The sequence below is a fragment of the Sphaeramia orbicularis genome, chromosome 3, assembly GCF_902148855.1.
Source record: "Sphaeramia orbicularis chromosome 3, fSphaOr1.1, whole genome shotgun sequence".
NCBI lineage: Eukaryota > Metazoa > Chordata > Actinopteri > Kurtiformes > Apogonidae > Sphaeramia > Sphaeramia orbicularis.
This window is the reverse complement of record NC_043959.1, coordinates 11,078,853-11,095,619: the sequence shown is the minus strand read 5'-3', so window position 1 is coordinate 11,095,619 and position 16,767 is coordinate 11,078,853. Positions and strand designations below refer to the sequence as shown.

At 39.9% G+C, this 16,767-nt stretch overlaps 1 protein-coding gene across 3 annotated transcripts in view; it reads right to left on the bottom strand.

Moving 5' to 3' along the window:
• The window catches only part of serinc4 (serine incorporator 4), a 56,396-nt gene extending 39,812 nt beyond the window's left edge, over nt 1-16,584 (bottom strand). Inside the window, exon 1 of one of the 3 annotated variants that reach the window (XM_030160260.1) lies at nt 16,385-16,584. In XM_030160260.1, the coding sequence (XP_030016120.1) occupies nt 16,385-16,411 (27 nt within the window). In that variant the 5' untranslated portion in view covers nt 16,412-16,584. Of the gene's footprint in view, nt 1-10,236; nt 10,629-16,384 lie in introns of those variants that run through there. The other 2 variants (XM_030160252.1, XM_030160243.1) reach the window with 2 other exon arrangements.
• Nucleotides 16,585-16,767: the final 183 nt, after the last annotated feature.

The window sequence follows — 16,767 nt, the reverse complement described above, 5'->3', positions numbered from 1 at the left end:
ATTCAACCAAGACCCTTTCAGTGAGCGATTCAGAAAGATCTCGATCTTTTTGCAGTGAAGTCAGGGGCACGACAAGGATGTATCATCTTTCTTATCATCTTCCTACTTGCCATTGATTGGTTAATGAGACTGAAAACTTAAGACCCCAGTGATGCACATCAATACAGCAACTGATGCACCAGTTGTTCTCAGTGGTTGACCACCTGAGGATGTTGAGGAATTTACTTATCTTGGCAGTATAGTAAGCAAGGTAAATGCTGCAGTAAAAGACAACAAGATTATCAAACACCCGTGGCACTTTTGTTCAACTTTGGCTCATTTGGAAGTTAAAAAAAAAAACAAAACCCAGCCTCAGAACAACAACGAGACTCTAAAACAGCGATGTCAAGTCGATTCTGCTATATGGGTCAGAATCCTGGTGTGTCCTCCAGACTGACATGGAAAAAACAGAAGTATTCAACAACATTGCCAAATCTTCTGTCCAGGGTTAGGGTTCTAATGCTGAGTTCTATAAAAAGACCAGCTCACACAGTAAACTGGATGAAATAAAATGTAGACCGAAGCAGCTTGCACATATAATGGACGCATTCCAAAAGTGTCTTTAAAATAGACACCACCAGGAAAGAGGAAATGAGGAAGGCTTAAAGCAACCTGGTGAAGGACTGTGGAGGCTGAACTAAAAAAACTGGACCTCACATGGGGAGAGGCACAACATGCTGCCAGAGACAGACCCAGCTGGAAGTAAATTGTCATGACCTCATCATCTCCAAGAAGCCAAGAGGCAAAAAAAGACTGTGATTAATTGTTCAACCTTAGGTAAATTGTTGTTTTGAGATAGTGGAGGGAAGAATATTTGACTATGTATTTGAGTATTTGAGAATATGTTGATGAATAAATAGTGGAAAATCAGTGGCAGTGATTTTCAAAGGGCTGAACTGATGTTGAAGGTGGATCAGGTTTATTGCAATACCCCAGGAGCATACAAGGCTGCAGCAGTTCCACACCTGGGCACATCTGAACACATATCTGTAGAGCTGACCCCAGCCTACAAGGCTCTGATTTGCAGGACAAAAACCACCACCGGGACAATTCAAGTTTGGACTGAGGAGTCTTTCTCAGCATTACAGGACTATTTCAAACACACAGACTGGGGAGTGTTCAGAGAGGGCGCTGATCTGGAGGAAAACACGACATCTGTCCTGTCCATTGTCCAGTTCTACACTGATGCTGTCCTACTGATCAAGACCACCAAACCAGAAACCTTGGGTGGACAGCACAGTACGGCGCCTGCTCAAAGCCCAGGACGCTGCCTACAGGTCAGGTGATAGACTGGCTTATAGCAGGACCCAGAAAGAACTGAAAAAAGGCATCCAGGTGGCTACAGACAGGTACAAACAGTGTATGAAGGAGCACTTCATGAACAACCCATGCAACATGTGGAAAGGCATCAGGACCATAATGGACTAGAAGAGCAGGGTCCAGCAGGTCAGCCATGACCCCACTCTGCCTGACACCTTGAACAGCTTCTTTGCATGCTTCAACTCATCGAGCAGCAAAAAGGCTGAACATCTTCTGTGAGTGAAGGAGAAGTATCAGCCTCTCATCCTGCAGCTGCACCGAGTGAGTTCCACCCTGAGGAGGATCAACACCAACAGGGCTGCAGGACCAGATAGGGTGTTGGGCCAAACCCTGAAAGCATGTGCTGACCAGTTGGCAGGAGTTTTTCTAGACATCTTCAACCTGTCCCTGCAGCTTGCCATGGTCCTTGCCTGCCTCAACTCCTCCATTATTGTGCCTGTATCCAAAAAATCAGTTGTTACCTGCCTTAATGATTACCAACCTGTTGGTCTGACCCCAGTAATCATGAAGTGCTTTGAGAGGATCCTCCTTCACCACACCAAGGACATCATCCCTGCTGGCCTGGACAGCCTGCAGTTCACCTACAGGGGGAACCATTCTACGGAGGATGCGGTCTCAATGACACTGACTCACCTACAGCAGCATAACACTTACGTTAGGATGATATTCATGGACTCCAGTTTGGCATTTAACACTGTCCTCCCGGACAGGCTGGTGCTGAAGCTCTACGACCTGGGACTATCAGCATCACTGTGTTCATGGATCAGGGACTCAACCGCTCAACATCGTCATGAAGTTTGCAGACGATATCAGACAATGATGAGACCCACTAAAGAGAGGAGATAGAGCACCTGGCACAGTGGTGTTCAACTAACAACCTTGTCCTGAACACCAGAGAGACCAAGGAGGTCATTATAGATTATGGGAGGTCCAGAAGAACTGAACACGTTCCTGTTCGCACACATGGGGAAGTGGAGGAACGTGTGGAAAACATCAAGTTCCTGTGCATCCACATCTCATCTGACCTGTCCTGGTCCTTGAACACTTCACACCTGGTGAAGAAGGCCCAACAATGACTCTTCTTCCTCAGGAAGCTGAAGTGAGCTGGACTCTCCTCTCAGCTGCTCTAAACTTCTACAGAGCCACAGTCAGGGCGTCCTCTGGCTCAGTGTGATGGTATGGTACGGCAGCTGCACGGCACAAGACAGAAAGGACTTGGCCTGGGTGGTGGGAACACCTCAGGGGATCGTGGGCTGTCGTCTATCAGATCTATATGCAATATACACAGGTCGCATCCAGAAGAAGGCCAGACGCACTGGGGTGGATCCCATCCACCCAGGCAATAGGCTCTTTGTACCGCTGCATTCTGGGAAACAGTAAAGAAGCATAAAAACTAACACCACCAGACTCAGAGACAGCTTCTTGTCCAGAGCTGTGGAAGCCATCTCCCCCAAACAGGGTGTGATTTGTCAAAAAAAACAGAGGGGGACGTGTCTGGGGTTTGTATGTGCAGCAGTTATGTATGTGGGGGTGTGGTCCATAACTAACGTAACTAACGCTGGTGTGAAACCAAAGTGAGGCTTTACACACTTTCAACGTCCAACTCCCTGGTTCTATTTCTCTCTTATTCAGTGAATCTTACATGAAATTTTCGCAACTTCCAACATGTATCCACTGGATCCCCTCCACTTCTCTATGGGGCCCCCACAAATGCTGGGCCCCATAAATTTGTCACATTTACCCACCCTTTACGATGCCCTAGTGCATGGGGATGTTTGCGAATTCTGAGACTCTGACAGTTCGGTTCAGGTGAATGTTAGTGCCAGTAATGTAGGATGTAGGTGGAAGAAAACTGTCACAACCTGCTGCTATTTCAAATGGTTGGTTGTCTATGGAGAGAAATTTGTTTCTTTTTTCATCAATCAAAAAAAATGGATTTGCAATTAAAAAGAATAGATTTGCAACCCAAAAAGAGATTTGAGAGCAAAAGACGGTAAGTGGCAATCAAAAAAAAGATAATTTTGCTTGTAAATCAGTCCTCTTTGCTTGTGAGTTAAAAACTTTTGCTTGAGACTTCAAAAGTTTTGATTGAAAATCACTCCTCTTTGTTTGCAACTTCAAAGTTTTGCTTCCAAATGTAACTGCACTTAATGGGTGTGGCCTACGCCGATGGATGAGAGAAGAGTTTCTATTGGTGGGTTTGACCTGACTCCAGCGCCAGCTCCATGCTTCCGTCTTAAACCCACTTCTCCGTTGTGTTATGTTGCTGGGAGGTCAGTTGATAGTCTGCTTCTTTTTGAAATTTAAATGTGTCCCATAAGCAGGGGCGTAGAATTACGTAGGAACGCTAGGGACATGTCCCTACCAATATTCAGCCACTACTGTTTTGTCCCTACCAATATTACTGCTGTCTGTAGTGTTTAGCCAATGATTGTGGCACACAAAGGGTTAATAGTCGGTCTCGGCTAGAAGTCCCGCCTCTAACCTAATTATCACTCTCCAATTGGCTCTGCGGTTTTGCTATCGTACATGTGATTGGCCGTCCCCACTGTCACTCCATCTACTTGTAAACGCTACAGTTACCCGCTAGTTGGACCGGACAGGAAAAAAAAAATGTTGGACCAGACAGGAGGCTGTTTGTATCTCTAACCGTTTAGTGTAAATTGTCAAAATATGTGCATTTGTTCTGCCTGGGTCACGTCAGCTAGACAGATTTGAATATCAGACGTGTCATTTACATTTGCATTTGTACATGTGTCTGTTTGCCTGCGTGTCCATGCGTGCAGGGCTGGTTCATGGCATAGGCTGATAACTGATAACATGATAATTTCTCATTAATTGTCTTAAAAAATAAAGAAATGAGAGGAAAAAAACCCAAAACAACAACCCCCCCCCCCCCTGTAATTTCTCAGGTGAGCTCTCCCAGACCGGTGCTCACTGTGTGTGTGAGTGACAGAGACAGAGTGGAGCTGAATGACAGTCAGACAGGTGTTGAACTAGCATCCAGGTAAAGGTTGGAGAGTTTATCACCATGAAAAGGCTTTCCAGTCCCTTAGCTGCACAGTTTAGAAGCACAGAAAAGAGGAGGCAGAAAAATAATCCAATTAGGTATAGGTATGTAACCTTTCATAATGTGAAAATATGTTTGATGTTACTAGCTACAGCTAGCTACACTGAAATGAAGCAAAGCGTGCTAATAATGGAACTGGAGAGGATTAAGATATGAGATATCTGCTAAGGTGTGTGGTTTACTGGTGATGAACTGGGTTATATGGGTTTCTACGTGATTTATATATGTTTCTATCTGGTTTACATATGTTTCTATGTGGTTTATACATGTTTCTATGTGGTTTATACATGTTTCTATATGGTTTACTGCTAGTTGGCTGGTTTATATATGTTTCTATGTGGTTTACTGCTGGCTGCTTTGTGCATCTCCTCTCATGCTTCACGCATCTCCTCTTCGTGCCCCCCCCCCCATATGTATGTGTGTGTGTGTTTGTGTGCATGTGTGTGTTTTGTGTTTTTTAAGGGGGGGGGGGGGGGGGGCACCAAATTCATATCTCGCCTAGGATGCCAAAATGGCTAGAACCGACTATGATTGTTTGCTTGTTTGATCAGCTCTACGTGACGTGAAATTATGATTGCAAATGCAAAAAAACATCAACTTTCAGGTGTGCATCCTTGGAGCACTTTTGTTAAATCAAATCAAATCTTATTTATATAGCGCCAAATCATAACAAAAGTTATCTCATGACGCTTTACATATTGAGTTGGTCGAAACTAGACCAGACATTTGTGTCCCCACCAATGTCAGAATCAAACCTACTCCGTTGCCCATAAGTAACGAATTACACTAAATAGTGTCGGTTACAGCCTGTACATTCACAGCCTGAGCAGAGTATGGAATAAGTGAGTGAGTTACAGGGAGGAGTTGAGAGACAGTGGGTGTAGGGTGGTTCAACAGGACACCTGTACCACAGCTCGGTGCCAGGTGCCATGGTGCAGAAAGAGAAATAATGACTGAGTGACACAGGAACCCATAGGATACCCACAAACACAACTGAGAGGCAATCAGGTTATCAGTTCTTCTTAACGATTACCATTTTCCAGCACCACGTTTTCTGGTTTTCCCTATGTTGCATCCTGACCGGATCTAAGCTCACCTCGGACCCGGTCCAAGCACACCATGGACCTGGTCCCGGCGCACCTCGGACCCGGTCCCAGCTCACCTTGGACACGGTCCGAGCGCACCACTCGGTGTAGGCCACACCCATTAAGTGCAGTTAAATTCGTAAGCAAAACTTTTGAAGTTGCAAACAAAGAGGATTGTAACTGACGATATTTAGTGTAATTTGTTACTTATGGGACACATTTAAATTTCAAAGAGCAGCAGACTATCAACTGACCTCCGAGCAACATAACACAACGGAGAAGTGGGTTTAAGGCAGAAGCTGGAGCCGGCGCTGGAACCAGGTCAAACCCATTAATAGAAACTCTTCTCTCATCCATCGGCGTAGGCCACGCCCATTAAGTACAGTTACATTTGCAAGCAAAACTTTTGAAGTTGCAAACAAAGAGGAGTGATTTTCAATCAAAACTTTTGAAGTCTCAAGCAAAAGTTTTTAACTCAAGCAATGAGGACTGATTTACAAGCAAAATGATCTTTTTTTTTGATTGCCACTTACTGTCTTTTGCTCTCAAATCTCTTTTTTGGTTGCAAATCTATTCTTTTTAATTGCAAATCCATTCTTTTTGACTGATGAATAAAGAAATAAATTTCTCTCCATAATTGTCCCCCCCAAGGATGAAATTCATTGAGCAGAAGTAGGGATGTAAAAACCAGAGGGCGTTGATCCCTCCCATCGTCCCCAACAAATCGCACCCTGCACATACCCCTCCCCACTGAAAGCTCATTCACCCCTCCCCTCCCCCCTTCACCCCACTCACAGACACCCTACAGAGACAACTGGGCCCCTGTAGATACTCACTCACTCACTCACTCACTCACTTCACCTCAAAACTGTGACTTTCACTGAGCTGCACTTTCAGACTTCTCTGCTGTTATCCATGTACTGAACACTGTTTTTACAACTGTACACACTGTTTTTCTTTTTAAACGTATGGTGTATGTATTCTTATGGTGTGTTTTACTGTATTATCTGAGTATTTAAGTTTGTACCTTATTAACTGAGAACTACCTGTCTAAATGTTGTTATGTGTACACAAAAGGACAATAAACATTCTTGAATCTACTGTAGAACAAATGATCAAAAATTGATTTCAGGCCTTTATCACAAAACAAGTTCAGGAGATCAGCTCAACAAAACCAAACATTCACAATAATAGTTTGCAACATCATGGTTTTGCTAACCAGAGTTTTAAAAGGGGGCAAAGCTGACAACGATGACAAAGATGTGTATGACAAAAACTGTGCATGTGAATATTCTGAACAATATTACATCATTGGGGCATGAACTGATTCTAATTGCATTTATTAAATTAATGTGTTGTTGTGGCATTTCAGATGTTTTTACAGTGTCACAGGAAACAAAGAAAAAGTATAAATTATTATCCTTTCTTAGTATCACAGCATGTATTCACAACATCAGAATCAATTTCACATATGACAGATGAAGCAAAGTAAAAGATGTAACACGATAAAACATAAAATAGATGAAGAAAGGGTATCGTCTACTTTATGAAAGTCTGTCACCAGGAGAACCAACATGGTCTGGATGATATTAATCTGAAATGTAGACATAACTTTTCCTTTTAAATGTTGTACAAGTGATACATGCGCTCAAGTCAGGTTTACATCCAAATGCATTACAAGTTTTAGCTGAATGTTCAGAAAACTGACCAAATCAAACATGAATTCCTGTTTCCAATATTAGTTTATTAGTTTATGGTGATCAGGTGTGGATTTGTCACAATATCATATTTTTTAACTTCTTATTTAAGTGAAAAAGACTCAGACTCTTCAAGCTCCATGTTTCACCTCAGGGTTTTTCTCCATCAGTTGAGAAAGGATGAAAAAACACCACCTCTGACCCAAACCATGAAATTTTGCCTACATTTTGTGGTTTATGAATTCATAATGTTAGGATCAGAAATTTGTACATTTTCACCTGGCATTTGAACCATTTCAAAGACTAACCACCAAACTCAGATTAGAGATTTATTTTTTGTTCAGTTTGATCTAAAAATAAAACACAACATTCTGTAATTGGTTCATTATGTTTCTTTTGTGAATTAATTAGTAATTTTTTTGTTTATTATTTAGGTAATCGCCTTTTGTTGGATTTGTTCATTTGATAATAATTGTGAACTTACTTTACTTTCCTTCATTTTGATTCAATGTAGACTTCATTCAATAAAACGGAGAAAAAACCCCAAAACAGTTCAATCTCCTGTCTTATTTAAGTATTTTTTTTTTACCAAGCATGCCCAAGCAGCCCATAAAAAAAGTCTAGTGGTGTGAGGTCTGGTGAAGGCGGAGGGTATTCAACGAAACCCCTCCATCCAATCCACCTGTTTGTCCAGTTCACCAGACCTCAAACCACTAGACTTTCTTTTATGGGGAGACCTAAAAGACCAAGTCTACGCCATGAGACCTACAACGGTCACTGAATTGAGAGCAGCCATTGAACGTGAATGCACACAAATACCAACGGAAATGTTTGGTGATGTGTGTGATTCCATTGCTTGGTGTTGTCAGCAGTGTCTGGACCAGAACGGACATCAGTATGAGAACAGGCAGTGACAAAACAATAAAATGATGTTTGTAAATTCCATTACATTTTGAAAATTAAATGACTTTTAATAAACACCTACTTTACAATTATTTAAAGTGTGTATACATTTTTTTGGGACACCCCGTATATATATATATATATATATATATATATACATATATATACATATATATATATATATATATATATATATATATATATATATAAGGCAGGTTTTCTCAGTCAAGTGTTGTGTCTAGACTCTAGAGAAACCATCCCAACCCCAGATTAACCCACAAGTTTGAAAATAACCCACTTTCACAACTGAAAGTGTGAGCAGTCAAGAGCAGCAGGAGATTAAATATAGCAGACTGCTTTAATCTCACGGAGCATGTGCATGAGACAAGACCTGAAACTGAAACATGATTAAAAAAATGAGTAAAATGAGCTGTGCATTTGACTTTACACTGGTAATAAAATACATAAATCAGATTTTTTTTTTTTATGGTGATTTTGAAACCTAATGAAGCTTTAATCTAGTGGTTTATTGTGCTGAATCTATGTGACATACAGTAGGTCCTTTGAGATGTGATCTTCAGGTGTTCCCTGTAAAATGTGTTGAGGCCCCAGATGGTCTGCAGTGATGGCTCTAACCTCAGCATTGCTGTCCTCTGGCCCACTTCAGGTTTGTATTAATACAGGATTATTAATGACACAGTCATGAGGAAGTTTAATCACAGCCATAGGAAGAGAGAGGGAATAAACACACGTCTAATCCTGCTTCACCACTTTTAGATATCAACACAATTCAGAGAAAGATCCCAAGTTTTACATGTCATTCGGTTAATAAGAGCCCCAGTGGCGACCAGTGACACTTTTACGTAATCTTAAACTTCCCAACAAGAAACCCACCATTTTTTTTCTCAGATATGCTATATTTATCCATTTCCAGCTAGTATACTTCTGAAAAATGCTCCTGGAGAATTATCCAGAACGACTTCATATTTGCTCAATTTCATTTCAAGCCCTTTGTAATGAACAATAGTAACTGTCGGCCATGTCAGTCTGAGAAAGGTGCATAGACGGTGAGGATGCAGGATGATCAGCTCACTGTGTAAATGCTGCTATGACCTATATCTATGAAAGAACGCAGCATAAAATAACCCACTAACCCACAACTCTTCAGTCTGGACTAAAAGCAAAAACATGACTGCATCAGTAGGAAAAAAACACAATAATCCACAGCTGTAAAGTCATCACCAGATGAAATGGTAAGCGGAGACTGAATCATAAGGACAAAGTGTCATGATGTTTTGAGTTCTGCTGTGACTGAAAAAGGATTTGCACACAAGTGTTGTTTTTCATTAGATTTGACATTAGAATGTTTAATACATAGATTAGGTATAACAATAAACATGAGAGAACTTGAAATTTGAGGCCAAAGCGTCTCCATCTCACCCTGGTGTTAGAGTAGCTCATAAACCCCACCTCTACCATATTATGAGACTTCAGCCAAAATAAAACACAAAATATACATGGAATAGATTTAACAGCTTTCACATTATATTGTTATGACGTGAGGTTCATTTTGCTTTGCACACAAACAGCCACCAGAAATATCCATCCATCACATTAGACTTTTTTGAGACATCTTAGAGTGAGGACTTAGTTTGTTTTACTGCAATAAAGAATAAATGTAGTAGTACAGAGGGCTCAGTTGCTGTCAGGGTTCCAGGCGTTTTCCAAAGCTAAAGATAAATAAATATGTTTGCCATCAGACTGTACAACACTGTAGGCAATGGAAAATCCACTGGAGATGAAACTGTTCCCCCAAGATAACTTAAATTTAACAATTTGTATCTGTGAAAATATATAATTTATCAAAGTAGAAAAGAAAAACACTGAACAAAAAGTTTGAAAGAAAAGTGACTTAGTTAATTTGACATGAATTTGGCTCAGATGGTTCTCCTGCAGGTACCTGGATTTCTACTCCATGCACCTGAAATACTGTTCTTGAATATGAGCTTGACAAATCTGACAACAGGATAACAGATTTGGGCTCTATTTTTCCTCTAGTGTAGCTCTGTAAAGTTGATTTGAGCTCAAACCACCTAAGAACCTGCTCAGACTCAGCTCTCACCTGATAGGCCACCATGTTGAGGAAGTAGTTGTAGGTGCCGGTGCGGTTCATCCCCTGAGAGGCTGACATTGTGCCTCTAAGCTGCTTCTCCTCGGCCACCGCCGCTCTACATTTGGCCATGAATGTTCTCACATAGAACATTGCATCCTCACATGCTTCTGAGAAAAACTCCACAGAAGGAGTGACAGTGTGGTTCTTAATCCAGTATCTGGTCCGTGTCCCTGTCTCGATCCGTGCAGTGGATTATCAGACACAGTGTGTGGACCAGGCTACGTTCAGCTGTTGCCCATTGGGTAAATCTGCCGTTTTTCTGCCCATAATATCCTGCGAGCCGAGGATCTGCTGCTGCCAGAACAGAAAAACAGGGGGAGAGTTGGCCAAAGCCCTCTGCCCTCCCCCTCCTGAACACCCAGATTAGGCTGAGAGGAGGAGGAGGTGGAGAGGAGGAGGAGGAGGAGGAGGGCCATCTGTCCATCCCCTCCTTCCTCTGCTGCACAAATTCTGCACCAACACCCGTACAAACTCCACTTTAATCCAGACTTACAAAATTAAACAATTACACTCCCCCCAGTGTGATTTTAAACCTCTGTGGGAGCTGTCAAAAGTCTGCGTATGGTTTTCCCCCAGTAGAACAGAGGAGTGGTCTAAAAAAAACACAAGTAGTGATTGTTTACTGCAGTAAAAGGGAAAAAATCCTGGCTCTGAAATTTCCTCACAGTACTACAGTGTAAAGTTGGCCTTTGAAGAATATTTCAAACTGGTGTTTGTGTGTAAACAAGACAAAAATGTGCCAATTATTTAAGGCAGAAACAAAAGATTAAAACTAATGAACATTAACTTCACCAAATGTCCAAATCAGTCTTCAGTGTCAGCAGCAGAATTCGATGCAATGCAGTTTACATTTAGCATGTTTCATTGGGGTAATATTTATAAGTTGCTATTGTTGCATTTTCATCTATTTGCAACTTTTACATCTTTATATATCTTTAGTTGTCTCAGTTCACCTTTTTGTCTTCTTGTGTCTTATGCATAATTTTTGTGTTTCATCTTTTACATCTTTTTGTGATGTTTATGCCGTTATCATTTTGTTTTTGTTATTTTTCATCTTGTTGCATCTTTTAGATCATTTTTCACTTAGTTACATCTTCTGTGTCATTGTTCTTGTGTTGATCCAAATAAAATGTGCAGTGGTATGCCTGCGGCTTACGAACCACTGATTGGGGAGAACACTATTTAGTCCCTGCTTCAGTAATACACTGATGAGTGTATTAATGAATAAATAACCAGTGTTCTCCTATTTTCTATGTTCAGGTCTGGGTTCAGAGTTACAGGTCTGTGTTACAGAAGGTAAAGTTCTGTCAGTATCTTTTACCTGTAGCTGCCTCATTTAATTTCTAATTTATTGTAACCATTAAATGTGTGAGTGTTTGAAGCAGTTTGATGTTTGGACATGTAAACTGTGTTCAGCAGTCAGTTCAGTGAAACATGATTCAACGGCTGTTAAAAAGCACTTCTGGCTGAGTACGTAGAGAGTGAAGCAGAGAGAGTGGAGTAGATTAAAATTGGGTTGATGTGCAGATTGGACTGCCAGGTTAATCCTACCATTATTCAGTCAGGATGACCTTCAACCGAGCAGACAAACAACAGTTGCAGCAGGGGCTGTTTCTGATAGAGTTTTGATCAATTGTCCACACTGAGACAGTTCTGGTCAATTTATGATTGGTTTTTAGTGTTTTTTCTGATACATATTCATCTGTAAAATTACAGAGAAAGAGAGAGAGAGAGAGAGAAAGAGAGAGAGAGGGGGAGAGTATTCATTCATTTCTGATCAGTTAACCTCCCTATAACTACAGAGGAATCATTGCTTGTGATTCTAAGAGATTAAACATTTACTAAACTGTCTAATCATTCATTACTGCAAAGTGAAACTAAATATTCTCATTAGACTCAGTACAGTGAAACTATCAGTTTATAACACAAACAACAAATATAACAAGATGAAATCATGTAACTCCTGCATTTTTAAATTCTGCCACTACCTTAAAATTAGATCATAATTTGACCGATCCTTATTAAAACTCTAACTTTTACTGTAGTTTTCTGTAACTGAAACATCTCATACTGTGTTTTAATTTAGAAACAGCAGCTCTAATTAAATGACATGTGTTTTCATCTGTCCACATATATTGTATTTAACCCTATAATGCCAAGCGTATCATATTTTATACATAAGTTCACATGATCACTGTGATATTTTTTTTCTTGAAAACCTGATGTATACACAGATAAACCACCAGGGGGGAGGAATTTGTTCACCAGAGGCCTTTCCAGTGACACTACAAGACTGTCATTAATGAGGAAGGAGGAAGAATTTTACCAATTTTGAAAAGGAATTACCAATTTGTTAGACATGTTTGTGTTATATTATGTTTTTGTTTGTTTAAAAATAATAATATTTGAGCACTGAGACCCAGTGTATCAAAGATGATACAAAACTGAAATTGATGTTTGAAAAAAAATGTTTTGGTTGTTCAGAAGGACCAGTAAAAGCTCCTGTTTCAATGAATTGTAATTTTCTGTCAATGGTTTAATGGCTCAGGCTTTACAGGGTTAAGAGTATACAGATATTTTGGGAAAAGACTGTTTGTGCCAAAGTATCGGCTTTGTTCAGAGCTTGTTCAGATTCACTTTCTAGGAACTGGCACATTCATTGAAGGTGAATTTAAATCAAAGGTTATTGTGATTCTCACTCTAATAAGGTTGTAAACAAACCCAGACAGAAACATAGCCAAGTGTCCACCAGTGGAAAAATCATACTATTTCCTACTATTTCCCCTTGTTCAGTGTCAGACTTTCATCCAGATTGGTTCATAATGAAAACTGCAAAACACAGAAGTCTACACAATCACAAACCAACCATCATTCCGCCATAATATAATACAAAGTAATGAAATGTCCTTCCAAATAGGCTCCAGCATAGAAACACAGTCTGTTTGGTGTTACAACATCTCAGAACTCTAAATGAGATTGTGTGCATATATGTACACAGTGCAGCAGTGACATCTTCCTTAACACCTGATCAGTCTGGATCTGACAGCCATTAATGTTGTTGTTCTGCAGCTATTTGACTCCAGGATGCCAAAATAATAAGTGTTCTTGGTAAAGTCATCTGATGAGTCCATCCATTCTCTTTATATGTAAGTAGCTGAAACTCCAAGATAATGCACACACCAGCATGATCGCTTCTATATTTAATTGAAGATTGTGCACTTGATATTATGAAATAGTATCTTTGTTTACTTTTTAAAATTCTACATAACACTGCTTCTTTTCTTTCACTAATGGACTTTTTTACACAGAGATCTACTGTTAAAAGGATGAGAGGAACAAAAGGATGACAAATAAGTATGGGGCTGAAGATGGATAAATAAATAAATAAATAAATAAATAAATAAATACTGAAGATTCCAAATTCACAACATTTCAGCTTGTTCATCTGAGTCTCAGTGTAGATTATTCTGTGACATGGAAAGTAGTGACAAACGTCTGCTTCTGCTTAACTGTTTTCTCTCTTTGCAGCATTCCTGGGGGCCCCCTTTTTCTGTCAGATAATTACTGCTGCATTGTGGTAGAGGAGGAAGTGCCAAAGAGCAAAAACAAAAGCAAATTAGAGGATGCAAATCTCTGCCCGAGTGAAAACAGTCAATCTATGGTTTCAGTAGTCTTTAAATGAAACATGTGCTTTGTTTAACAGAGAGAAAGAAAATAACTCAACTTTTACTCATCGATTTCATAGAGAAACACGTACAAAAAAAAAAAAAAGAAAGAAAGAAAGAAAAAGGAATGATTCATGTAGAGGAGCACCGGGTTTCTGTTCAAATAAGTGAGTGAATGTACAGACTGACAGGACATTATCAGGAAAGTCAAATACAGTCTGTGGGCATGATTATTTGGACACTCCTCCTAACAGGTAAAAATAGTCTAAAGTCACCAGAGCAGTAAAATAACACTGCAATCTCATATCAAAGTGTTGGGTCCAAAGTGGGGGTCAAACCACATAATTCCCATGAATGTGGATTAGGATGCCCTTCAAGAGCCTGATCATCACATGTCCCAATACTTTGGTCCATATAGTGTATTTTTATTATAATTTCTTACAGTATCTGAACCTTGTTTCTGTTTAGGGGCTCAATATTACACAAAGCTGATGGGCCAAAGTTCCATTTAGATATGATGGTGAAATATTACAATACTTAAAGGAGTGATATTTTGCTTTTTTAAATGGAATGATGCATTTTAAAACATTTCTCTGTGGTCTACATAAACTGTAAATGCTCCGCTTGGGTCTGAATTCTTCATTAATTCAACTCCACAGGCCCATCTTCAACCCTATTTCTGAGTAATGACACCAGAGAGGTCGTTTTGAGCGCTAGCCCTTTAAATGCACAAGAGCAACTTCAGGCCCCACCCCCTCCAAGTTGTTGACCGAGCTTTCTGTCCTGTTCAGCCACTTGTGTTCGTTAATACAGCTAACAGCTAACATTTTAGGCAATCAGCTCAAAGTTTGGACATATTTTCAGTATGGACTACAACCGCTGCTGCTGACAAACAATTATGTCGTACTCTCAGAAATGTTCATTGGAAGTCTTGACCTTATATGTGCAAATGTCATGACGTAACTAATTATAAAACGTAACAAATTAAGCAGGAATTGAAACAGGTTGTAGAAATCCACTCGATTTTTGTTGGAATGAATATAAAGATAGCTTTGCAGCACCTGGAGGGTTCAAATTCAAACTTTTTGAACTGTTAGGGTTCAAGTGCACAAATAAATGAACCAAAGACTAATAAAAGTGGGTTTAGAGAAATATGACCTGTTTAAGCTTATGCAATGTATCTGTAATGTGTTTACTGCTGTATCTGAGAAGTGCTTGCTACAGTACAAACAGAGTTAGATTCAAGCACTGTTTTTCACTTATCACAAACTTTTCATCATATTTGCAGAAAGTGAACCTCAAGCATTACAGCAGTTTGTTAGAGCCTGAATCTGCTCTGAAACAGTCAGACAGAAACTTAATGTGTTAGTGTTTTATAATTAATCACATACTTTAGTATTCAATGTAAGAATAAGAATCTCAAAACACTGTTTCATGCAAATCAAAGTTTTCCTCATTTATCATCATACAGTTTGATGTTTTTGGTGACTGTAACCCTGTGTTTGTCTACATGTTTAAGTGCGTTTACTCTTCTGCTCTGGCAAAATGTGAGTACTTCCTCCAATGCTGATCAAATATAGTCGAGAAAAAATAGGACCAAGGGTCCTGTGGTCCAAGGGCATTTTTAAAGACATTAACTGACATTCGTTTGACCTTTCAAGGTCACTCAAGGTCAAAGATCATGGCACCAAATGAAAGCCCCTATGTGACTACCTTTCTACTACCAGTAGTAATTATATTAACATCTTCAACTGTGTTAAAGTTATAGCACTATGTTTCCCGTTCTAAACCAATGGGGATTTTTAACATTTCAAAAATTCATAAAAAAAAATTCAAAAGAACAATATTTCTCAATTCTTTGAAGGAACTTGGTAGAACTTGCCCCAAGGAACCTCTGCTATGAATGTCAATTGATTCTCTTTGACGGTTTTGGAGAAGAAGTTTCTTGAAAAATTGTTTATGGACAACCGATGACGGACGGACGACAACTGATACCAAAAGTCCATCAGACCTTCGGTTCGTTGGAACAGGAAGTAGATTATTTGCTTCTGAAATGAAAGTAAATAACTCATTTTTGTACTGAAGTACAGCACAATAGCGCCAAGTGAATTTCCACAGCTCTTTTATTATTAGGATTAACTTTTGTTCCCTTTTGTAAAACCAAGTCTTAGGTTAGAGCTGTTTGTTGTATCATTTCTGAAATGGTCACCTATACACTTGCAGAGAGTGTTTGACATTTGAAAACACGCTTCAGTATTAAACGTAACAACAGGAACCTTTAAATTGATTTATCATGATGAAATTCAAATCCTTTTGGCACCACTCGAGCTAGGGTTAGGTTAGGAGTAGGTCCCACGGTTACATTTTGTGCAATAGGTGTGTTTTATTTCTACCCGGAGAGGTGTGTTTAGTTGTGTTCAGGTGGGTCTGACCTGAGCTCGAGTGCACCGTCCTGTCATCCCCGTTTGTAGTTTGAGCCCCAGCTGTCGTCAGTCGTACAGCAGGATGAAGCGGATACAATATGAGTCCAGCCTTGGAGCCATTTTTCTGAGTGTTTAGGAGCTCATCTTGCTCTTCTGGACCGACTGCAGACCAGAGATCCTGAGATCAGAGACCAGAGGACAGAGATGTGCTGAGACATGAGGCAGGTTTCTCTTTCCTTAATCTAATTAAAAGTTAAGCACAGGAAAGTCCCGGAAATGTCTGGAGATGCTGGAAATCTGGCGCAGTGGTTTAAACCTCTTATAAGAGACAGAAATAGAACAAGTCACTGAGTGATTCAGTCTGAACTAATCACATAGTTAAAAAGAACACA